Source organism: Vanessa atalanta, chromosome 15 (genome assembly GCF_905147765.1).
Source record: "Vanessa atalanta chromosome 15, ilVanAtal1.2, whole genome shotgun sequence".
Lineage (NCBI taxonomy): Eukaryota > Metazoa > Arthropoda > Insecta > Lepidoptera > Nymphalidae > Vanessa > Vanessa atalanta.
In genome coordinates, this window is record NC_061885.1 from 1645599 (window position 1) to 1671621 (window position 26023).

Below are 26023 nucleotides of genomic sequence, written 5' to 3' on the forward strand. Positions count from 1 at the left end.
ATGAGGCCGTCGTGAGTTACTTTGCAAGAATACTTGTTGTAAATGCTTTGTAGCAAACGGACTATTTTCGGCGGCACTCCAATTTCCAAGAGGTTTCCAGATGCTAGACTTATTTACGTATTATTACGTATTTTCTTTTATCCCTTCTCTCTTGTTTATTGACTTCTTTTTAATAGTTTTTTTGGGCATAAAAAAAAGTTACATGTATGTGTTAGTTATTATATATTTCATAATTAAATAATTATTATCCAAAGCCAAGTATTAAAATACAGTTGTACTTAAAGTTTGTTAAGGAAAGGTGCGATGGACGCAATATCTTCACAGTCGGGGATCAGCCTCCCTTGGAACTGGATACAGGATTTGGCGCATAGAGGCCCTTCGAACCACGATCCGAACATCTTCTTGCATTGGGCGCAATTTTCCAAACAAATTTCCAAAGGATCCCATCCAGTAGCAATGGCTGGGGTGGCATTTATGTGATTAATGCAGAAGAAGATAACCACACAGAAAAGAGCGTAGAAGGTGAATTTTCCTGCCATTTTGTTGAGGTTGTAAGTTACTTGTATTAGATGAAGATGAGCTGATGAGTGTGATATCCGAATGGATCGGAGGCATTTTATACAAGAACCTGCCAGTTTTCTTAAACGAACCGTATCTGTAAACCACGGGTGGGGTTGCGTATCGTCCATTATCCAAATTGATTTTGTTCTAAATAGATTGTGGAAATTATAGATACACTAGCCGTGTACACGATGGTACACTTCATCAGAAATGTTTATCTTCGTTGTTATTCATAAACAGAAGACTTATCGTCGATTTCCACGATTTTAATAAAAAAGGAACGTCTATACAATCTGTCATTCCCAATTTCACCGCCTTGGGATATAAATTTTCGAAAACACTTTGTTTGACAGTTGTATTTTTATTATAAGCAGAGGTTTTAATACCAATTTTTATATTTATAACTTTCGAAAGACTCTTCGACAAAGAGTATCAAGCTTAAACAAATTTCGTTAGGGAATTAACGTATGTCGGAAGAAACTTTGATGCAATTAAAATTTTAATATTACTGTCTGACATAAGACACATAGCCTATACCAGGGTAAGATTTACGGGTCATAGGTAAGCGAAGATTTTCGATTTTTTTTTAAAGTGGGTCTGTAAGGTCGTCTTTCGAAGCGTTTCTGAAAATTAATTACCAAAGAGGGTGAAATTGAACATGAAAGTTTGTATAGACGTTTAGTTTTTTTTAATTAAAAGCATAGAAATCGACATTAAGTCTTCTGTTTATGAATAACAACGAAGACAAATATTTCAGTGTTTCCCGATTGGGTATACCATCGTGTATACACGGCTAGTGTATCTATAATTTCCACAATCTAATTAGAACGAAATCAATTTAGATAATGGACAATACGCAACCACCCGTCGTGTACACACGGTTCGTTTAAGAAAACTGGCAGATTCTTGTATAAAATGCCCGCGATCCATTCGGATATCACAGTCATCAGCTTATCTTCATCGAATTCAAGTAACTCACGAACACATCAAAATGGCAGGAAAACTTATTTTCTACGCTCTCTTCTGTGTAGCTATCTTCTTCTTCTGCATGGATCACATAAATGCCACCCCAGCCATTGCTACTGGATGGGATCCTTTGGAAATTTGTTTGGAAAATTGCGCCCAATGCAAGAAGATGTTCGGATCGTGGTTCGAAGGACCTCTCTGCGCCAAATCCTGTATCCAGTTCAAAGGGAAGCTGATACCCGATTGTGAAGACCTTGCGTCCATCGCACCTTTCCTCAACAAACTTTAAGTGCAACTGTATTTTAATACTTGGCTCTGGAATATAATTATTTAATCAGGAAATATATAATAACTAACACATACGTGTAACTTTTTATTCATGCCCAACAAAAAGCTATTTAAAAGTAAATAAACAAGCGAGGAGAGATAAAAAAAATACGTTTCATATGGATATCTATTTTACGGCGTTAATTGGCAAGCTATCGTTATTGAAAAAAAAAAAAAAAAACAAACATTTTTTAACATAACAATGGCATTGAATTTAAATTTAGTGCTGAGATGAGCTCCAAAATAAAAATATTTATCAGTAAAAAATGCTTTCGTTAGGGCGCTTCAATACTTCGATTCTTCTTTACAAAACCAAGTTAAGCTCAGAATATTAGTATATTTTGAGCTTAACTTGGTTTTGTAAATGAAAATGTTTATATTAGATAGTCCCTTCATTGTGAACGGATACAGATTGTACAACACTTCGACCCGCATGAGCGGGCGTTGTATTTATGTTTTTTACTACAATATAATAAAATACTACAATAAAGTGTGTTTGTTCGATACATTCGAGTAGTAAACGTGGTCCATCACTCAGCTGTAACATCAACTCATTAAATCTAACTAATTAGTTTAATATTACTTACTACAAATGTTGTTTGGGTTATGAATTGAACAACGGCATGTTCCAATGTCAAATCAAATATTTATCTTAAAATTTATCGATGACCATTAAGCATAGTTTGTTTTTTAGTAATAGTTTTTTATTGCAACTATAAAAAAAAAAAAAAAAAATATAATTTATTTATATAATATAATGTATACAAATTGGCATCATAAAAAAATTAACCATTCATTACATCGCCTTGCGCCATTGACCTGGAAAACTAAGATATTAAGTGCCTTGTGTATGTAGTTACACTGGCTCACTCACTCTTCAAATCGCTACACAATACTTTTAACTGTTGTTAGACGATGAATGGGTGGGACCTACCCAGGCGGGCTTGTACAAAGCCCTAACGCCAAGCACGAAACTTATTGAAACTTTAAAATAAGACCTTAGATTAGGAGGTAAATTTTGTATGTATGGCTGACCACATCCATTTGAATATCGGCACTTGTTTGACTATCGTCCCGTGTATCTAAAGTTGATCAAAGTATGTTAATTTTGTTATATACATATATTGTATATAACAAAATACTATATACTGTATTTTTTTTTATATAATAGCATCGTAGTGGTATTTTTGGTACACCAAAATATTTTTGATATCTTATTTTTATATTAGGCCCCGTCCAAACTATTTTTATATTGGCTTTAGATTCGGCTTTTGCTGATTGGAGATCATTTTTGGGATCAAAACCCAAAGCTATTTATATCCATAAAAAGATCGCTTTTTCATGGATATAAATAGATTTGATGATTACATCTTGCAAAAATCGCTGAATATATTAAATTTGTACCATTACATGTAGCGTGTTTCGGATAAGGCTTTTGGTCCAACATTATCATAAAATGTAAGTCTCTAGATTATTTGAAATTATACAATTTGCCTTTTTTACATTTTTATTGCTTTTTAATTAGTAGTTATTATAACCCCAAATGAACGAATGTGCCTTTAATTATATATAAACAGTTCACCGGTCGCCTATTGCGTCATCGGCGGCTACCGTCAAATGACCATCCAGATTAAAGTCAAGTTAGCCAATCGATGTTGATATTTTTACATATTTTTTTCCGTAACTATCCGCTTTCGATACGATCGAATCCTAAATTTCACGTTTGCCGTATGGTCATTCACAATAATGTAGATAATCTCGCTAAAATTAACTCGATTATTATGTAAACATGATTAAGTAAAGTGAATCTTCAAGTTCGCGGCTCTACAAAAACAAAACGGTTTAAGCGGAGATATTCTATACTAAAACTCCGCAAATTCTTTTAACTTTGCTTATTATTAATTTTAATCTCATACTAAAAATATAAATAGTCATAGCTTTTAAAAAACACATAGATGATACTATGGACTTAATTGATTTTCATAAAGTATTATGTAAATTGAACTATACGTTATTTGTTACTTATTCCAATTCAAAAAGAAAGTAACTACCAAGTCTGCCGAGTCGGTTTTTCTCAATAGAATCGACATTCTTAACGAGTCATAGCTTTAATTTCATATGACAATTTAAAACGCTACTAAGATCCTACTTGACATTTTGATTTTGCAGCTTATTACTATCTCACTTTGTCGGGTTCTTATATCACTAATTTATGCTATTTGTAAAGAACTTATTTAAAACATACTAATAATATACACATATAAAGTTTATTCTTTTGATAGTTAAATTCCAGCTAATTCCGTTTCGGGTACATAAATTGCAAATAAAATAAAACTTCACAGAGGCCGTAAATAAAGAATGTTGCCAGCGGATATACTATTCGTTATTTAAAATCCGAGGTCATGGGAATTTAAAAATACTCTAAGCATAATATATTTGTCTAGTATAAATGAGGGCATTCTATTTAGCTATTAAAATAATTAGAAAGAATCAGATACAATGACAATAATCGATAGCCTTTTCGTTGATGGAAAGTTGAAGCCGCTGAGTAAAGGTTAACAAAATTGAGGTTAACATATTTTTTCTAACAAATTGCTCACACTTTTAGTGACTCAAGAACTGCAACTTTCTTATCTTAAAGACTGAGTTGGAGAGGTAATGGGGTTGTTGTAAAGCAAGCATTATCAACAATTTTCATTTTCCGATTCATTTTGTTACATTTATTGTTATTTTTATACTTTTTCATTGTATGATGACATAATTCTCTTACATAAGAACTAATAAATAAATTATATAAAGTTTTAATTTCGACACCATCGATATGATAATTTGTGTATATTATCTTGCAGTAGTGGTATTTCAGTCATGGTAGCGTTCTCAAAGGAGACCTAAGCTAGAGGAAATCTAAGCAAAAGTGCAAAACAAATAATTGTCGATTTTGTAAGTGTGTGCGTGCGATTCTCAAGGGCACTTAGCTCTTGTAGTCCTCTTAAATTGAATTAATATGATTTTGTCTGACTCTATTTCGTTTCATTGAGTTCCAATTACAACAATTCTTAAGAATTTATACATCAAAGATGCAAATAGTTGTATAGTATATGTGTCTAAAATCTCAAAGTGTAACACATTATGTCCTATTTATTATGTACATATATATATATAAGAATTTATAAATATTAAATTTGTACATACTATTATAAATAAACGTGTAGAAGTTTTTCGAAATTTGAACCGAAAATACTACTCGTACTAAACATTCGTAAAATTATACAAGTTATATTAGATACAGTGGGTTCCGGAGAAGGCTTTAGCGTATAATATTATTATATAGGAAGACATGTTTGTTTGTTGTAGCTCCACCCACTTTCAATTTATTGACGTAACGTGGCGAGCGTGATTTATATTCTTGTATTAAATATTTAAAATCAAGGAATTGTCGCATCACGTAACATCGAATCGTGGAATAAACTGTAGAAATGTTTTCATTTCCAGTTTTTGATTCAATGTACACTTCCAAAGTTTTTCCGCACTTGGGATAACGCAAGTTCATTCCAAGAATAGCTACCAGTTCCTTTGTAAAGTTTGTATAAGTTTCAAATTATTGTTGAACTAAATATACTCTGAAGTTAGTTCTATAGATTGCAATCAACATCTTAAAATTTACTTTGTCTTTTACGAATGAAGAAAAATCATTTAGTTTTTTTTAGTAACAGGTTGGATACTTTCTCCTTTAAAAACAATGGCGTCGCTATACTCATCTACCTGGTACTACTAAGGTCCCTGACCTTGATCGAGGTAGATTAGTATAGTCAAGCCATGAACGATTATTTTTATTTCATAGCATTTTTAGTAGTATTTCTATAAAGTATTGTAGTTGTTCAAGTTCATGTTCTACCGCATTCAAACCATTTTATTTTTAATGAGGACAACAAAAATGTGATGGAGCCAATGTTTTACAAACAATTCCATTTTTCGCATTGTGACTTGAAAATACTTATTACGTCACTCTTTGAATTATTAAAAAAAGAATCTCCTTTCAATTATAAACACGTAAATATAAAACTATCCGATAGTAAAAGACATTAGCATTAGCAGCCTGTAAATGTCCCACTGCTGGGATAAAGGCCTCCTCTCCTTTGAGGAGAAGGTTTGGAGCATATTCCACCACGCTGCTCCAATGCGGGTTGGCGGAATACACATGTGGCAGAATTTCGTTGAAATTAGACACATGCAGGTTTCCTCACGATGTATTCCTTCACCGCCGAGCACGAGATGAATTATAAACACAAATTAAGCACATGAAATTTCAGTGGTGCCTGCCTGGGTTTGAACCCGAAATCATCGGTTAAGATGCACGCGTTCTAACCACTGGGCCATCTCGACTCAGTAAAGTAAAAGACAAATAATAATTAATTATCTCGGAGCTTAGAGATAGCACAATTTCAAAGCTACGTTAATGCCTCTCAGATCTTACTCGAACATAGAAGATAAGATATAAAAGGAAAACAAAGACAGCATCTTCTTCAGTGCAGGGCCCTTAGGCAGATTACGGGGTCGAATGAACACGAGTCGAGAACTACTTCTTGTATTCACACTTACGTTTCAAAATGACACTGACAATAGGCTAGTTGACAAAATTTGAAAATTAGTTTAAAACTATAGCTTAGCATCTATTTCACCCCAAAAATATACTATTTTAAGAAAAATAGGTTTTTTATGTTAGTATTTTGAGTTTTTAGAAATGAACTTGAAATTGACCGCGAAAAAGGCCAAGACTGTCATGGCGTCTTGAATGACGTCACACCTCGCGAAACAGCCGTGTTTGTGTATGACAGTCAATTGTGTTTTTTAATAAATAATGAATTCCTCGTATTATAAATACTGTATGGTGTCCCAATGTGAAAGTACAACGATAAAAACGCCAGACAAATTATTCATATACGTACCAAACAATAAATAAATACGAATAAAGTGGTTAAATGGCATGGAAGCAAGATTCTCTTATTTTGTCAACTAATTCCACAATTTATTTCTGTGAAGATCATTTCGATGTAAGTATTAAATACAACTTGATATATCTATTTATAAATGTATAGTAAAAGAAATGAATTTAGCAAATATAATATATCACACATAACCTATAAAATGTTAGGACTAGAATAGGATTTTATGATTTGTTTGAGTTAAAATATTATTTTCGTTTTATAAAATGTAATAATTCAATCTCTTTTTATTTTTTTAGTTGCCAAATGATATGACTAATTATACAGAGTATCATATTATGGGTAAAGACACAAGTGCGCATGAAACCAGGTTGTATACCAACGAAGTTCGAATGCCAAGAAGATATATGTTGAAAAAACAAAGTTTGTCAATAATCGCAGAGTGTTTGAAAGATCCAGAACCAAGTAGTACCCCCAGTTTATCTGCCATAATGATAATTGATAGCAACAACGTAGCGTTCCGCGCTTGTTTCGCGAGGTGTGACGTCACGCGACTCTGATTGGTGTTTAATGTCACGTGATTAAATGCCTCATTTTGTCGATTTTATTTTCCAAAAATATAATTAATCTTTTATTATTTTTGTAGAAAAGTTGTTTTTTTATTTACTAATTATCATGATTTATCATTAGAAACTCAAAGCCATCCGATTTATTATTACTGGAAACAAGCCTATTATATAATTTGTAATGCACTACATTTAAATTAAAATTAACGTTATTGTATCATCGTGAAAAAATCTTTAAGTTTACTTTTCAACGTCATTTCCGTCACCAGTCTTGCGGATGCCTGAAATTTTACGGGGTTAAGGTTTTTTTTGTTTCGTTTAAATAAATTTTGATAGTAATCACGAAGCCAAACCAGTCACGAAGTTTGAAGATTATACTGAAATACAGAGGCCATACCGAAACCAAACGTTGATACTTTATGTATGCCATGTAAACTTTGTCAAGATTTGTAGAAAATAACGTAAATGTAGTAAGGAAAATATAAAAAGCAGAGAAAGTATATGTTTCGTTTCTGGACTGAATCTTTTAATACAATAGACAATCAAAGATAGTATTTATTTATATTTTATGTAGGCGGACGGGTCAATGGGCTACCTGATGATAAGCAGTTATCACTGGCCATAGACATTGGCGCTGTAAGAAATATTATTCATTCCTTACAACAAACCAATTCGACACCAAACTTAGGAGCTAAAATGTTATATCCCTTGTGCCTGCCGAAATACAGGCTCCCTCAACCTCCAAACCAGAACACAGCCATACCAAAATACTGCTATTTGACGGTAGAATATTATGTAGAATACAATGAGTTCCTGCCCAGACAGGCTTGCACAGATCCCTACCACCAATTAAACTTACCAATAACGGCCTTACTTATAAACGTTCTTTAGATGTCATTGATTTGACATTTGAAAGAATAATACAATGCAAGAAGAAGGTATTGTTCAACTCATACCCACCTAAACAACATGCCGTAAGTAATATTTGGCTAATTAGTTACATTTAATGAGTTGATGTGACAGCTGATTGATGGAAAAGATGGAAATAGAAAGTAAACATTTTTATTTACAATTCTGGCTAATATATTTTTAGATTAACTTGGTTTTGTTGAAAAATATCGAAGTATTAGTATATATATAAAAGCAAATATGCATTTTGTACAATTATTTATATTCCACTACTGAAAGCCAATTTTCCTGATAAAGAATATTATTTTTAGGCTTATCTCACCACTAAATTTATGTTCAATAGCTATGTAAAATGTTTTTTTTTTAATTATTAATGTTTGAAAATTAACGCCATGATAAGATATCCATATGAAACGTATTTTCTTTTATCCCTTCTCTCTTGTTTATTGACTTCTTTTTAATAGTTTTTTTGGGCATAAATAAAAGTTACATGTATGTGTTAGTTATTATATATTTCATAATTAAATCATTATTATCCAAAGCCAAGTATTAAAATACAGTTGTACTTAAAGTTTGTTAAGGAAAGGTGCGATGGACGCAATATCTTCACAGTCGGGGATCAGCCTCCCTTGGAACTGGATACAGGATTTGGCGCATAGAGGCCCTTCGAACCACGATCCGAACATCTTCTTGCATTGGGCGCAATTTTCCAAACAAATTTCCAAAGGATCCCATCCAGTAGCAATGGCTGGGGTGGCGTTTATGTGATTAATGCAGAAGAAGATAACCACACAGAAGAGAGCGTAGAAGGTGAATTTTCCTGCCATTTTGTTGTGGTTGTAAGTTACTTGTATTAGATGAAGATGAGCTGATGAGTGTGATATCCGAATGGATCGGAGGCATTTTATACAAGAACCTGCCAGTTTTCTTAAACGAACCGTATCTGTAAACCACGGGTGGGGTTGCGTATCGTCCATTATCCAAATTGATTTTGTTCTAAATAGATTGTGGAAATTATAGATACACTAGCCGTGTACACGATGGTACACTTCATCAGAAATGTTTATCTTCGTTGTTATTCATAAACAGAAGACTTATCGTCGATTTCCACGATTTTAATAAAAAAGGAACGTCTATACAAACTGTCATTCCCAATTTCACCGCCTTGGGATATAAATTTTCGAAAAAAACTTTGTTTCACAGTTGTATTTTTATTATAAGCAGAGGTTTTAATACCAATTTTTATATTTATAACTTTCGAAAGACTCTTCGACAAAGAGTATCAAGCTTAAACAAATTTCGTTAGGGAATTAACGTATGTCGGAAGAAACTTTGATGCAATTAAAATTTTAATATTACTGTCTGACATAAGACACATAGCCTATACCAGGGTAAGATTTACGGGTCATAGGTAAGCGAAGATTTTCGATTTTTTTTTAAAGTGGGTCTGTAAGGTCGTCTTTCGAAGCGTTTCTGAAAATTAATTACCAAAGAGGGTGAAATTGAACATGAAAGTTTGTATAGACGTTTAGTTTTTTTTTAATTAAAAGCATAGAAATCGACATTAAGTCTTCTGTTTATGAATAACAACGAAGACAAATATTTCAGTGTTTCCCGATTGGGTATACCATCGTGTATACACGGCTAGTGTATCTATAATTTCCACAATCTAATTAGAACGAAATCAATTTAGATAATGGACAATACGCAACCACCCGTCGTGTACACACGGTTCGTTTAAGAAAACTGGCAGATTCTTGTATAAAATGCCCGCGATCCATTCGGATATCACAGTCATCAGCTTATCTTCATCGAATTCAAGTAACTCACGAACACATCAAAATGGCAGGAAAACTTATTTTCTACGCTCTCTTCTGTGTAGCTATCTTCTTCTTCTGCATGGATCACATAAATGCCACCCCAGCCATTGCTACTGGATGGGATCCTTTGGAAATTTGTTTGGAAAATTGCGCCCAATGCAAGAAGATGTTCGGATCGTGGTTCGAAGGACCTCTCTGCGCCAAATCCTGTATCCAGTTCAAAGGGAAGCTGATACCCGATTGTGAAGACCTTGCGTCCATCGCACCTTTCCTCAACAAACTTTAAGTGCAACTGTATTTTAATACTTGGCTCTGGAATATAATTATTTAATCAGGAAATATATAATAACTAACACATACGTGTAACTTTTTATTCATGCCCAACAAAAAGCTATTTAAAAGTAAATAAACAACCGAGGAGAGATAAAAAAAATACGTTTCATATGGATATCTATTTTACGGCGTTAATTGGCAAGCTATCGTTATTTAAAAAAAAAAAAAAAAAAACAAACATTTTTTAACATAACAATGGCATTGAATTTAAATTTAGTGCTGAGACGAGCTCCAAAATAAAAATGTTTATCAGTAAAAAATGCTTTCGTTAGGGCGCTTCAATACTTCGATTCTTCTTTACAAAACCAAGTTAAGCTCAGAATATTAGTATATTTTGAGCTTAACTTGGTTTTGTAAATGAAAATGTTTATATTAGATAGTCCCTTCATTGTGAACGGATACAGATTGTACAACACTTCGACCCGCATGAGCGGGCGTTGTATTTATGTTTTTTACTACAATATAATAAAATACTACAATAAAGTGTGTTTGTTCGATACATTCGAGTAGTAAACGTGGTCCATCACTCAGCTGTAATATCAACTCATTAAATCTAACTAATAAGTTTAATATTACTTACTACAAATGTTGTTTGGGTTATGAATTGAACAACGGCATGTTCCAATGTCAAATCAAATATTTATCTTAAAATTTATCGATGACCATTAAGCATAGTTTGTTTTCTAGTTATAGTTTTTTATTGCAACTATAAAGAAAAAAAAATTTATAATTTATTTATATAATATAATGTATACAAATTGGCATCATAAAAAAATTAACCATTCATTACATCGCCTTGCGCCATTGACCTGGAGAACTAAGATATTAAGTGCCTTGTGTATGTAGTTACACTGGCTCACTCACTCTTCAAATCGCTACACAATACTTTTAACTGTTGTTAGACGATGAATGGGTGGGACCTACCCAGGCGGGCTTGTACAAAGCCCTAACACCAAGCACGAAACTTATTGAAACTTTAAATGGTGCAAGACCTTAGATTAGGAGGTAAATTTTGTATGTATGGCTGACCACATCCATTTGAATATCGGTACTTGTTTGACTATCGTCCCGTGTATCTAAAGTTGATCAAAGTATGTTAATTTTGTTATATACATATATTGTATATAACAAAAGACTATATACTGTATTTTTTTTTATATAATAGCATCGTAGTGGTATTTTTGGTACATCAAAATATTTTTCATATCTTATTTTTATATTAGGCCCCGTCCAAACTATTTTTATATTGGCTTTAGATTCGGCTTTTGCTGATTGGAGATCATTTTTGGGATCAAAACCCAAAGCTAAAAAAATAAATAATAATAATAATAATATAATAATCTATTTATATCCATAAAAAGATCGCTTTTTCATGGATATAAATAGATTTGATGATTACATCTTGCAAAAATCGCTGAATATATTATATTTGTACCATTACATGTAGCGTGTTTCGGATAAGGCTTTTGGTCCAACATTATCATAAAATGTAAGTCTCTAGATTATTTGAAATTATACAATTTGCCTTTTATACATTTTTATTGCTTTTTAATTAGTAGTTATTATAACCCCAAATGAACGAATGTGCCTTTAATTATATATAAACAGTTCACCGGTCGCCTATTGCGTCATCGGCGGCTACCGTCAAATGACCATCCAGATTAAAGTCAAGTTAGCCAATCGATGTTGATATTTTTACATATTTTTTTCCGTAACTATCCGCTTTCGATACGATCGAATCCTAAATTTCACGTTTGCCGTATGGTCATTCACAATAATGTAGATAATCTCGCTAAAATTAACTCGATTATTATGTAAACATGATTAAGTAAAGTGAATCTTCAAGTTCGCGGCTCTACAAAAACAAAACGGTTTAAGCGGAGATATTCTATACTAAAACTCCGCAAATTCTTTTAACTTTGCTTATTATTAATTTTAATCTCATACTAAAAATATAAATAGTCATAGCTTTTAAAAACACATAGATGATAGTATGGACTTAATTGATTTTCATAAAGTATTATGTAAATTGAACTATACGTTATTTGTTACTTATTCCAATTCAAAAAGAAAGTAACTACCAAGTCTGCCGAGTCGGTTTTTCTCAATAGAATCGACATTCTTAACGAGTCATAGCTTTAATTTCATATGACAATTTAAAACGCTACTAAGATCCTACTTGACATTTTGATTTTGCAGCTTATTACTATCTCACTTTGTCGGGTTCTTATATCACTAATTTATGCTATTTGTAAAGAACTTATTTAAAACATACTAATAATATACACATATAAAGTTTATTCTTTTGATAGTTAAATTCCAGCTAATTCCGTTTCGGGTACATAAATTGCAAATAAAATAAAACTTCACAGAGGCCGTAAATAAAGAATGTTGCCAGCGGATATACTATTCGTTATTTAAAATCCGAGGTCATGGGAATTTAAAAATACTCTAAGCATAATATATTTGTCTAATATAAATGAGGGCATTCTATTTAGCTATTAAAATAATTAGAAAGAATCAGATACAATGACAATAATCGATAGCCTTTTCGTTGATGGAAAGTTGAAGCCGCTGAGTAAAGGTTAACAAAATTGAGGTTAACATATTTTTTCTAACAAATTGCTCACACTTTTAGTGACTCGAGAACTGCAACTTCCTTATCTTAAAGACTGAGTTGGAGAGGTAATGGGGTTGTTGTAAAGCAAGCATTATCAACAATTTTCATTTTCCGATTAATTTTGTTACATTTATTGTTATTTTTATACTTTTTCATTGTATGATGACATAATTCTCTTACATAAGAACTAATAAATAAATTATATAAAGTTTTAATTTCGACACCATCGATATGATAATTTGTGTATATTATCTTGCAGTAGTGGTATTTCAGTCATGGTAGCGTTCTCAAAGGAGACCTAAGCTAGAGGAAATCTAAGCAAAAGTGCAAAACAAATAAACATCCAATGAAACTGCATGCTGACACATTTGGATAGACTGGTAATTTGACTAAGAGTAAATAAGTTAAATGTTTCTATATTGACTAAAGGAAATTGAATTTCAGAGCTTCAGGTATCAGGATAGCTTCACGTCATTTTTGACGCAAGAACGGTAACGTCAACTTAATAAGTCAATAGGTCTAATTATTTTTTCAGACAAGGTACCTTTACAACTATTAATTGAATGTTTGTCTGTTGAAATAGCGAGAAGCAATACTTAATGAAATTTTATTTCACTTTACGTTTTAATGTAGATTTGTCCGTCGCTTCGTTCTGTTTTATTACAATTTATTCGTTTGTAAATCGTTACTCAATACATTATTGATCAGTTATTTGAGCCGTTATGCGTTTACTCTATATTTGTTAACAGGGTTTTCAAATAAATTTAACAAAATATTCCATTAATAAAATTTTATTTGAGTATAAAGTTATATTTCAAGTATTATACAGTCGATTGTGTTTTGATGGGTTTGTATGTGTGTTTTTTTTGTATGAAGACGAGTCATGCTCTTCTCGAATCCTAATGTCCGTGAACAAATTACGTCACCAGTGATCCCCCTCACCCGTAGACAATACGTCAATACTCTGCCAATATCAAATATCTTACTTGGTGGTAAGGGTTTGTGCAAGTCCATCTGGGTAAGTACCACCCATTGATAACATATTCTACCGCCAAACAGCAATACTTGGTATTGGTGTGTTCTGGTTTGAAGGATGAGTGGCAAGTGTAACTAAAGTCATGAGGGACGTAATATTTTATTTGCCAAGGTATATTTCTTACAGCGCTAATATCTATGAGCAGTGGTGACCACTTACCATCAAGTGATCCATTTTGCCCATACATCTACCTATATTATTAAATATATAAAATATGAAATCCACTTTGCTTTCAACTACACTAATCAAAGGTAATAATAAGAATAATTTATTCAATGAAATAAGTAAAATAATCCGAGCAATGATAGATAATTTAAATAGTGAAAATTATATTAATTTTATATTAGAAAATAACTACACGGTTACGACATTAATCTTCGTATCTTTAAGTGCTACGGCGTAGCATTTCCCGTATAGTAACCAAAGAGACAAATTATATTTTTTATAACTTAAATAACATTGTTTATCGCTACGTAGGCTTGTTTAGCTTTGGTAGCAAACCCAGAAATATACACAGCCTTGAAATTTAATATAACCTATAAAAGTTGATCAAAATCATTTTTATTCAATTTAAAACAAAGTAGAGCGACCTAACGTAGCCAAAGCCCATGTCCACAGATAGTGTATGCACCATACCCTACCAATATCCACCAATGGTGGAAACTAGATATTAGTTCTCATGTACTCACTCAAAACTAGAAATTCGCAATAGGACTCATTACATACCAACTATATATATACTCAAACTCAAATTCCTTTATTCAATATAGAAGTATTACATTTTCTTATTATGGTCAAATTAAACACTACCATATCATATTTTATATATGTATTATATAATACATAATACATATATAAAATATGAGCTGAATTTAAAAATACTGCAAATGATTTTTTTTTACTGACACCGTTTCACTGAATATTCTACGTTTGAATATAAATTCAAATGAAAGCAAATCAATGTATAGAGAATGACAATACAAGAGTAACTAGTCGGCCATTCGTCGCGCTAGACTCACTGGGAGCGAATTCATTGTTTACAGAGTGTAATCATTTGAAAATGTTCAGAGCCACACGTTACTTGTAAAGTTATAAACGTTCTGAGCCACACGTCAACTTTACAAGTAGTAAAGTTATAATACTTCATCTGGTGCGTTACGAAAAAATGAATAAATTACATTTATCATAATCAAAATAATTTCAAAATACTTATTAAATATTTATGTTATTTTATTTTAAATATTTACTTCCATGCAATTAGCAACTATTTATTTATTTACGCCGAACAAGTAGAACACCTCACGCACTTTTTTTGTTTAAAATTATTTTCATGCTTGACAGCGAATCATCGTGAAATCTCCATATGTCAGGTGAATTTCTGCCAAATGTATTTCTCGCATTGGAGCAACGTGATCCAATGAGCTCCAAATCTCCGCTTCAAAAGGAAAAGAGGCCAGTGGGACTTTTACGTATTCCGATATGTCAACTACAACAATTCTAATGAATAAAGTTAATTTTAGAAAATATCTAGTATCAGTGTTGTCAGATGTCAGTGTTGATGTTTGTTCGACAATAATCGTAATTATAAATTTGTGAAAAGTATAATTACATTACCAGATTCGGAACTTTCTTTTCTTCGTCAATTAACCGAATGGAAAAAAGGATCTGTTGTCAAATAGAAAAAAATGATACTATATATTTTTTTCTTTGTCTATTTCTATATAAGTTTTCATTATATATTAAAATGAGATTTTACTTTGCCATATTTAATTACACTTTTTAATATATTAAATTATGTCTCCGACTCCCAGGGCCGGATTAAATATATCGGGGCCCCTTTATCCGTTTCTAGTTCCCTATAATATATTTTAATACCATCACAATTTATTATGTGTTTTTACAAAAATATCCCCATTCAAATAAGAACAATATTTAGCTTCAACAGATTAATTATATTTAACCTTATTACCTAATGTTCAGTCTGCCCACATTAGCTAGGGGCCCCCCTAGCTAATGTGGGGCCTTGGGCAGTTACCTACATTGCCTAATGGATAATCCGGCTCTGCCAATATGAAGTATATCAGTTTAATCAATTCGGTTAAATTGAATTAAAACTCTGTTGCAAATTTAAACACGTAGTAACAAATGAAGTGAGGCTTGAAAATATGCTTTATTATTGAACGCACACACAAGCACTTTTAAATACGTGTCCGAACAATCTCGAATACGTAATACGTTTACCAAATTGGTTAAGGTTACAGCATTTTCTCAAAATATAGACATAAAATAATTTACTACAATAAAAAATATCTTTAAAAAGTGCCAGCATCAGTTTCCTTTCATAATTATCCATTTTTTTAATAACATAGATAAGCGGGTATATACCTATTGTTTATGGGCGGTGGTGATCACTTGCTATCACAATTATATATCGCTAGATATCGCTGTAAGAAGTATTAACCATTCCTCACATCCGCCATGCGCCACTATGAAGAGTTATGTCAAATCATCAATCAACAATCGAAATTGCTTTAGTAAGATAATACAGACAAGGGATTGCTCAAGATAAGCCTGCAAGCGAATTAACTGACTATATACTACAAATACTCGATCTTATTAAACGGTTATTTGAATCGACTCTATCTAAATGTCCTTATATTTTTAGAACCAATAAGCAACGAATATACTTCTATATTTAAATTTCGACTTTTACACTATCACGAGTGATCAACAATTTTTCTATATGATGTATTATGATATTATCAAATCATCAGAACTAAAATTTAAATTACGATGGGAAAATACCACAAATATACCGAAATGTTTGGGACATATAATGAAGTCTTCATACATAAACCGATCTATAGAGTACTATACGATATCAAAAGATGTCTATTCAACCCTTCAATTGATTATTGGCTCACCTTATACATACCTGAATTGAATTTGCGACAAGGAACTCGAGATATCAGATTATATTGATTATTCATTCGGTCGCAAGCGATTTGAGTTTGTCTGGTGAGTTGCTTATGTCAAGTAATTACTAAAATCGGATTTATAGAGATCAATTCCGTTCGATGAAAGAGATGCTTACTTTGGTGGGTGGTTTGATATTAGAGGGTAACATTCTATTTAGAAATTTAAAATAATATTAATAAGAAAATAATTTAAAAAGATTTATATGATAGAATATTGAGCAAAGAAGAAACGGCTTAGCAGTCAAGAAAATAAGTTATTTAAGCTGTTAAACCATTCCTTGTATCGTCAATACTTCGCTTTATAAACAATGGCTCACTTCAACTGGAATATATCAGAACTTTGTAATATATTCCAGTTGAAGTGAGCCAACCGTATATAAGTATATAGCGCTAGAATATTATCGATCTGCCAATTTTTTTTTATGACGCTAGAAAAATTGTACTTTCGCGGGTAGTATGTGGGAGTCAAAGGCACTGATTGCACAGAATATCCACAAAAAAAAACCATTGGTACCAACTCCGTCCCATTGAAGACGCTAAGGATTCGCTTGCCCATACTATTCTGACGTGGCACGAAGCCAATTCAAAGTCTACATATGCCATTTATCCATTATTTCTAAAAATCTCTTACAATAACTCACCAAAACTGCGAAGTTCAAAATATAGTGTATACATGTGGAATACCGGTCAATTTTTAATCATATAAAACTATCAATACCAGCAATGTTCCTTGTATATCCCTGTAGCATGTTATGTAAAAAGTTCTTCAGAGTCAAGCAAGACGGCGTTTTAAATACCTACTCCAGCACAATATACTTGAATTGGAACTTTTTTCATTAGGTAGTTTCGAAGTCCATTCTCTTCTTAACAACATTTAATAACATCAAAGTGCGGTCTAAATCTATATTTGCCTACTAAATATTGGTACAAAAATATATATTGATATAGTAATATAGTGAAGGAAAAACTTTGTGCCTTTTTATGACAATTGGGAATGGAGGAAGGTAAGAAAATTTACACGGTTAAAGATTATATACAGATTTAGCGATGGAAGCTAATATTTTTATATAATACACATTAGAAATATCAAATCATTACACACACTATCATACCTTTACTAATAAAAATACACACACGAGTGTGTATTTTTATTTATTATGAAATTTTACGTTAATTCCACCAATGAACACACGCCATCTCAACTTTAACAATCAATAACGCTTCTTTTAACACTGGTTACTTTTATTGTACATAATAACAAGGTATCCAGTTAAGCCTCATTTTTCCTATCGAAAAATCTAATTTTAAAATCCTAGTATTTAATACTTTAATTAATAATATTTTGTTCGTAAACCATTTTAATAATTGCTACAGTAATGTTTTTATTTAACAAAAATGACCCAATGTTTAGAATACCTGAATCTTAACTATAGATTACGCATTTAACCCCAGGGTAAATCCGTAATCGCTGCTCCAATACGGGTTGGTACACGTGGCAGATTCTCATTGCCACATGCAGATTGCCTCTCGATAATTATTTTTGTGTAGTCACCCTTGTCTCGCGAGGACAGATGCCCTTGAAATTTACTTCAATTGATTTTAATTTTAATTATTTATAAAATCGGATACGTAAAACTTAGGTGACATCTAGTTCTTTTACAACAAGCTAAGTTTCACAAAGATTGTCACTGTATGAAGTATAAACCAGTTGATACACCATCAGTGCGCCGCGAACCACGGAATCTAACAAGATAATATGTACGAGGCTGTCTCTACCACTTTATTAGAACTAGACCACCACTTTAAAGTAAACACTTTAGTGGTACTTAGCATAAATAGTCAGTAATTAGTCTACTACACAGATTTTTATTACTTTATTAAAGTTATATACCTCGTATAAATCCAAGATACAATTATTTAAACAAAAACTTTAAGACTAGCAGTTTTACTTAATGTGGAAAGTTAAAATACTTTTATTTAAGAATCCTAATAAAATCTTCCGACATTAAGCTCAGTACCTTATCTAAGTAAGCTATGACTTCTAATTAAGATTGTTACAAAGTCAGGCTATTTGTGAACGTTTTATGCAATTTGTTCTTTTATTTAAAAGTTTTACTTGAAATAGTAAATCATATTTTAATGTTTAATATCTCAGAGCTCATACAATTATGGTCATTTTCCATTGGGTTTTTTTGGTTTAGTATGCTTCATTAATTGTATTTGGTTGTTTAATCAACATTTAGTTTATCAACCCTGTCCTGTCCAACCCTCCAACAAAAGATTTACCAAAGAATGCATGTGACCGTAAGTGTTAATTTTAACGACGTATCAGTATTGAGTATGTATGTACATATAATAACATACAGTAAAATAACATCCAAGTAAGAAAAAACAGCCATTTTAAGAATGAATTTGACCTAACATAATAATAAATAAATATAATTATTAAAATTAAATGATACAACACTAATATATATATATATCGATATTGTCATCTTCACCTACGAAAAAATATTTCATAAGTCCAACGCCTTTTATTCACTACTCATTCATTATTTTTTTAAACTTAAGCAAGCATGTTTAAGTGAATTTGCTTAATTATAGATAATAATATCGTAATTAGCACGAGTCAATGTGCAGCCATTTAATTTACCAGTTTGTACTTTTACTTAATCTATTGATCAGTTAATTAAATAATGATGAAAATAAACTTACAGCGCATTCCGGTTCAGTGGTGTAGGATCCGTTGCTAAAATACTTTTTAGGGCATTCAGACCACGGCAACTCGGCCTGGAAGCTCTGCGCGAAGTAGAACAAACACCATGCGATTATCGAATTGTAATACAACGCCACGTTGAATGACACCACCGCTGAACTGATGCCGATTCCGCCCAAATATGGAGATACTTGGTGCCAGACACCAATTGCACCCTTTCTCAAACGTTGACCAATGGCCAGTTCCAGATAAAAAATCGGTATTCCCTCAATAGCTAACATCACAAAGTAAGGGATCAAAAATGCTCCACCTCCATTTTTTTGTGCCAAATATGGGAATCTCCACACGTTACCTAACCCGACTGCGTATCCAACAGTTGCGAGGAGGAATGTCAACTTGCTGTCCCAAGATTCACGTTCTATTTCAACACCCTCTGGCTTAAATCCACCTCTATCGTCTCCGGAACTGGCCTTACTTGTGGGAGTTTCAGAGGAGCGTCTGTTAGGACTTGTATCTTCAAAGGCCTGATTCGTTGCACCGTACATAACATGAGTTCGATGTATCGGGTGACCATTCTCCATTGTCACCAGACGACCCCTCAACTCCTTCATTTCCATTCGGTCCAATGAACGCTGAGCATACAAATCCCGGGAACTCTGCCGTCTCATCAAATGAGCCGTGTTCGCCATTTTCGATTGCTTTCAATTCCGATTCCAATATTTATTTTGTACAATACGTTTTATTTTTATATTATAATTATTTATTGTCGTAATAATGTCATACCATATCTAAACTTTAATAAGCTTCGTGCTCGTTGTCATGGCACATAATAGGGACCAATAAATAGCATATGATTAATACGGACCCCTTTATTACATGCCGTAATTGTTCACATATTGATTCAAATTGAATTTTGGCCATATTTGAAAAGTTCCGGCTTAGATATTTTTGTACACGCTTATGGACAATTAAATCGAATCACGATTAGAGGAATATTAAAGATTTTTATAATTTCACAAAATATATACGAATGCCGGCCGATGTGGGTGTCGAACGTCACTGGCGGGAAACTGTGGGATAAAGGGTGAGGGACTCCTCACTCCTCCCAGCGCATGCGTGATATAAACGAGCTTTATAAAAAAAGTAGCCTGGCTATATATGAATGCTTTTTGTATCCCTTTGACCATTAATCTTCAGCCGCGTACGTTCGTTAGCTCCCTTTCAATATTATAAAGATGGTCAAGAAGGATATCATCTAAGAGTTTTCTAATTATTAATTATTACTATTATTATTGCACACCATAAACATATAATATAAGAAAAATCTTATGGCTTAAAAACCTAATATATATTGCGTGTTTTATATTCTATGAAAATAAAATTTAAACGTTCAACTAATTCGAATTAAGGTGGCTTTGACTACTGATAAGTGTAATGCTTCTAAATTGATTAAAAAGCATTTTTAGTTTCATTATACTACAGTAACGTTACGACGATGACCTTCTGACCGATCACTGATTCGATTTTCGCTCACTCCCACATTTGGCTGTTACTGAACATTTTTGGACAGAAAAATCCAATTACGGGTGGCTCGACCCGAGCTTTTTAACCTGATCTGTAACCTTATAAGTTACCCAGTAGACTCTCGTTGTGTATTTATGATCCAATATTAAGTTCACTAACACGAGATAATAGGAGAATCATTAGGATATTTAGAAAACTTTAATCATAACAGTTATTAAAGCTAGACGGATCCACAGTCATGTCCGCTTTAAAAATTAACAACAGGTCATTTTTTTTTTATTTGGCATGTAATTCCATAAAATTTTCATGAATAAATTCCGCCCCTACCGTAAGGAAATAGATAGAAAACTATGGGATTCGGTGATTTTTAAACGGATGTCCAAAAAATGAGTGTGATGTTTTCAGAGGTAATGTGTCAGTGTCTTTATTCTACCATAATTTTAAAATAAATATGACCGACACTAGACCCCCGTGGCCCCGAGGCCCCGTGGCTGTGGTAGCTGGCAGGATCGGCAGGAAAAAAATGGAAGCAACAATTTTATTATTTTTGAAAGCTTAAGACAGTACATACTGAATCAATGGCTGTTTAATATCATTTTTCTATTGTGTAATGTTTTTAATATGTTATTGTTCTTAGGCATCAAGCGTTATCATAACGACTCTAATTATAAAGAGGCTTTAACTAATTACATACACTTGAAACGTACTATGTAGATGCACCTTTATGTAATAAAAAGTTCGACGGCGGCAGTTTTTAGATGTAAATTTACCCATATTCATTTTACCTCTCGTAATCTGGCGCTCGTCCAAAGAGCTTGTATTGAAAATCTGAAATAGGGATGAAATGAAGATGGGGAATTGGGATTATAATACCTATCCATAGATATCCATAGATTATAATATAGTTTTACTTTCGATTGTTTTAACTAAATCAAGATGATTTATCATTTATTTTTGTTAAAGATCAAACACTTTTAAATGAATATCAGTGCCTACATTTATTTTAAAATATTATGTATACAACATATGATTCAAACATTTGTCGTTGTATTAACTCATAGAGTAGAACAAAGAACTTTATTAAAGAAATCATATAGCTACATAAATAACAATAAATAGATACCTAAGTTAATATATTTATGGATGTAGATACACGTTTACAGTACCAGTAAATTACGTTGGTTATGTTAAATTACCTTCTAGAATATGTTAGATATTACCATTTTTCATATATAAAGGTACCGTAAATTCAATAAGACGTATTTTATTAAAACATTAAATATAAGCCGAACTCACCTTTTTCATGAATACCAAGTATTTCAATTACAAAAAAATTGAAGTATATAAATGTTTTCTATTAGTAGAAACTAATAATAAAGAGTAATTTTTATAATAAAAGATTAATGTTCTGCTAGACTTATGATCTTTAGTTTTATATGATGAAATTGTAACAGTTTATAAAAGATTAATGCGCTGCCAGACTTGAGAAATACATTTTTAAGTGATGTAACCTTACTATAAATTACAAATACTATCTATAATATGTATAATAGATAACGTTTAATAAAATTAAAAGTTTTATTTCAGTACACATTTTACATTTACATACTATATTCTGTTTTCATTTCATTTTAATAATTTTGAGTACGTTTATTAGATAAGTACTGTAATATAATTGAAAATAATATGAGCAAAAAATATATAGAAGCTATATAATGTAGGATTACTATTTTTTAATACTTTTCGTTTTTTATTTTATCTTATCTATATTAACGTTTCAAAGGGGGTAGTAGTTGGACTTAAATATGAGTAAAATTATAGTGTGAGATTTTAGAAATAACAAGTACAGCTCTTCTTTGTGCTCGAGACATATTATTTATTATTATGGTAACATTACTTAACTATTTGACTCGTAAGTCGTAGGTAATCGTAGGCTAGTAGCTTGGAATATGGCTAGATATGTTGTCACTGTCAAAATAAATGTCGACATTCGGAATATTAAATTAATACCTTGACATTATTTAGCTGATCGACTATGATATCACTCAAAACATGTCGATTTCTACACTGAAAGTCAAAGTTTGTGTTATTAAGACGCAGAAAAGTTAATCTATTAAATTTTGCGCCGATACCTTCAAAATGTATTGTTTACAATGGTTGATTCCTGTGCTTCTGATTCCGAAACCAATAAACCCGGCGTTAGTGAATACACACGTCATGTTTATGGTGTTATATCTAATCGGATTTTTCTTAGAGAGAAAGCCGTGTACAGTTTGCAGTGTTGTCTTCCTAGCGGCCATCATTCTGTTCTGTTATAGTGGTATCGGCAATTGCCTGTTTTGGGCGAGCCAATGTGAAGGTGAGAAGTATGACACTTAGCGCTTCCCGTAAAGAGTAAGCTCCAACGTGCTCAAAGTGCAAACAAGTGTTCCTGAAACCGAAAAATGAGTGTCAATGAAAAAATCCACTGGATTTTAATCTTTGCCACTTCTTAAAATCCATAAAAAAACGATACGAAATAAGATATTTTTGTAAATAAAATGAATTTTATTTACAATTTGTGGTGTATGAATAAGGGAGTCTGATACTGACATGTACTTATGTATTTCATTTGTTATTTTTATTAATTATGTGATCGCAATGATTATATGGTTATTGTTAGAGATATCTGTTATCATATTGTGAATAAAAATGTCGAAATTTAATGTTTATTAACTATTATTTGTTCATTTACCCAAGCCCATTCATAAACCTTTACAGATTGTAAAAATATATATTACAAATGCATTGTAGGTCTTAATATATTAACTCAAAGATAGTTGATAAAGAATATTTCCAAGATGAATTTAAAACCAGTAAATTATGAAATAATTTACTATCTAACTTGTCGATACAATTATAAATGTCCATATAATTATATTTTATCAAGATAAGATAAAAGGAATATCACTGAAGTATATATAAAATTTGTGTATGCTATCACTTAAATACACATATATATGTTGAAAGGCCCAAGAATATATTGTATACCATATTATCATATATACAGATAATACTAATTACATAGAACTATGACAATTTGCACTAGCTTATCATGATCTATAAATATTGACATTTGGCACTAATCTCTTGTAAACATCATGACGTATTAGAACTATAAATTTGAATTTAAATACATAATAATTAAACTTTAGTCAATGGAACACTAAAATACACTTAGTACTTGTTTTTTAATGAACACACAATAAAATATAATTGATTTATGCTTTGATTGAGTTCTTGTGAAAGAATGTAAAAAGGTATAATATTCTTTTTGTAGAACAAATATAATAACATAATATCGATGTTTCAATCGATGGTACTTATGCAATGCTAAATAGTTGTGTATAGCAAGCAAGATTGTATAATTTATCAATAGTTCTAAACAAACAAAATAACAGTAGACTATATATTGGTAGGTACATCCTCACATTATGTAAATGATATAATCAAGTTTTGTACTGCAAACATAAACAATCATTATTATAACATGAGGTATAGCACAGATGAACGTGCTATTATTTATACCACCAATGTATTTTAATACATGACTCGTAATATGTTCAAGTGAAGTTTTTATTGTAGCTTCCGTTGTGACATTCAACCACCTTATAATTTTAAGATATACTGAGCGTGCCGTTGCGTATGTACAACACATTCCAATATTAAAATAGATATTGCAACAATACTATTTATTTCACCAGACAATATGGCATTATCGGTAAAATTTAATGCTAAATACAATTAAATTAAAATCTATTTTAATTAAAGATTAATTTTAAAGTAATTTGTTTTGTTATATTACTTCTGAAAACTAAATATATAATTAATTTATAAACTTTGGGATAGTTTTTATAAATGAGACAACGTAAATTTGTTAAGTAATTATATATTAGCTGGTTACAAGATGGTATCTTTGACGGTTTTGATGTTTACATTATAAATTGGATTGATACATATAGCACTTAACCTAATGAAGATTCTCCTGACCCTGAAACAAGAAAGATACATAGATTACTAGTTATATTAAAAACATATATTGAAAGATTCGGTTGCAAACACTGCTTGTCGAAGACATTATTTAAACATGACAAAATCAATACTATGCTAACTGGTTCAAGTTATAATGTTTAGTGTTTATATAAGAATTTAAAATGATCTTTAAGTACTTACTGGCTCTACTCTGAGTAATCATTTCAATTAATGAAGTTGGTTAAAAAAAACGTTTTCAAAATTTAGTTAGAAATCTTTTAGATGTTTTGTTATTGTTATGACAACATTCAAGTTAGCCTTTAAAAAAAAGGCTTACATTAATCTAACCAAATTTTAATGGAAGGAAAAAAAATCAAAACTGGTGAGAGGTTATCTTTACATACAGTTTGGCTATTCTAAGGCATACGAATTAAGTAACACTCAATTACCGTTTATCTTAGTCTTCTAGCTTCACGCTCAGACTCGAGGAGTGTCAGGATGTCTCCATCACGGACCGGTCCCTTCACGTTTCTGATGATTTGACGACTGGTTTCTCCGATGAACTCTACTTTTACTTGAGTACATTGTCCTTGGGATCCAGTACGACCCAGAACTTTAACAACGCGGGCGAGTACGTTGGGTTTGTCCATTTTTTCTAGAATCTAGATATCGAGCGAATAAAGGAAAATACACGTGCAACGCAACGAGCGTAT

At 31.8% G+C, this 26023-nt stretch overlaps 3 protein-coding genes across 3 annotated transcripts in view; 1 reads left to right on the forward strand and 2 right to left on the reverse strand.

Moving 5' to 3' along the window:
* LOC125069171 (sodium-dependent neutral amino acid transporter B(0)AT3) overlaps nt 1–20480 on the reverse strand; it is a 36533-nt gene extending 16053 nt beyond the window's left edge. The window contains exon 1 of the mRNA XM_047678569.1: nt 19775–20480. Within this exon, the coding sequence (XP_047534525.1) occupies nt 19775–20464 (690 nt within the window). The 5' untranslated portion in view covers nt 20465–20480. The remainder of the gene's footprint in view (nt 1–19774) is intronic.
* A 2758-nt stretch (nt 20481–23238) lies between these two features.
* LOC125069320 (bladder cancer-associated protein) lies at nt 23239–24014 on the forward strand. The gene has a single exon (XM_047678771.1). The coding sequence runs from the start codon at nt 23439–23441 to the stop codon at nt 23676–23678; it is 240 nt and encodes a 79-aa protein (XP_047534727.1). The 5' UTR covers nt 23239–23438; the 3' UTR covers nt 23679–24014.
* A 1197-nt stretch (nt 24015–25211) lies between these two features.
* On the reverse strand, nt 25212–26023 carry LOC125069300 (40S ribosomal protein S28). The gene is made up of 2 exons (XM_047678742.1): nt 25760–26023; nt 25212–25329 (listed from the first exon to the last, which is right to left on the reverse strand). Exon 1 carries the CDS (start codon nt 25958–25960, stop codon nt 25763–25765), a length of 198 nt encoding a protein of 65 aa, XP_047534698.1. The 5' UTR covers nt 25961–26023; the 3' UTR covers nt 25212–25329; nt 25760–25762.

Bases quoted from the DNA above. Each gene is read 5' to 3' on its own strand.
- LOC125069320 (XM_047678771.1), top strand. From the start codon at position 23,439: ATGTATTGTTTACAATGGTTGATTCCTGTGCTTCTGATTCCGAAACCA.
- LOC125069300 (XM_047678742.1), bottom strand. From the start codon at position 25,960: ATGGACAAACCCAACGTACTCGCCCGCGTTGTTAAAGTTCTGGGTCGT.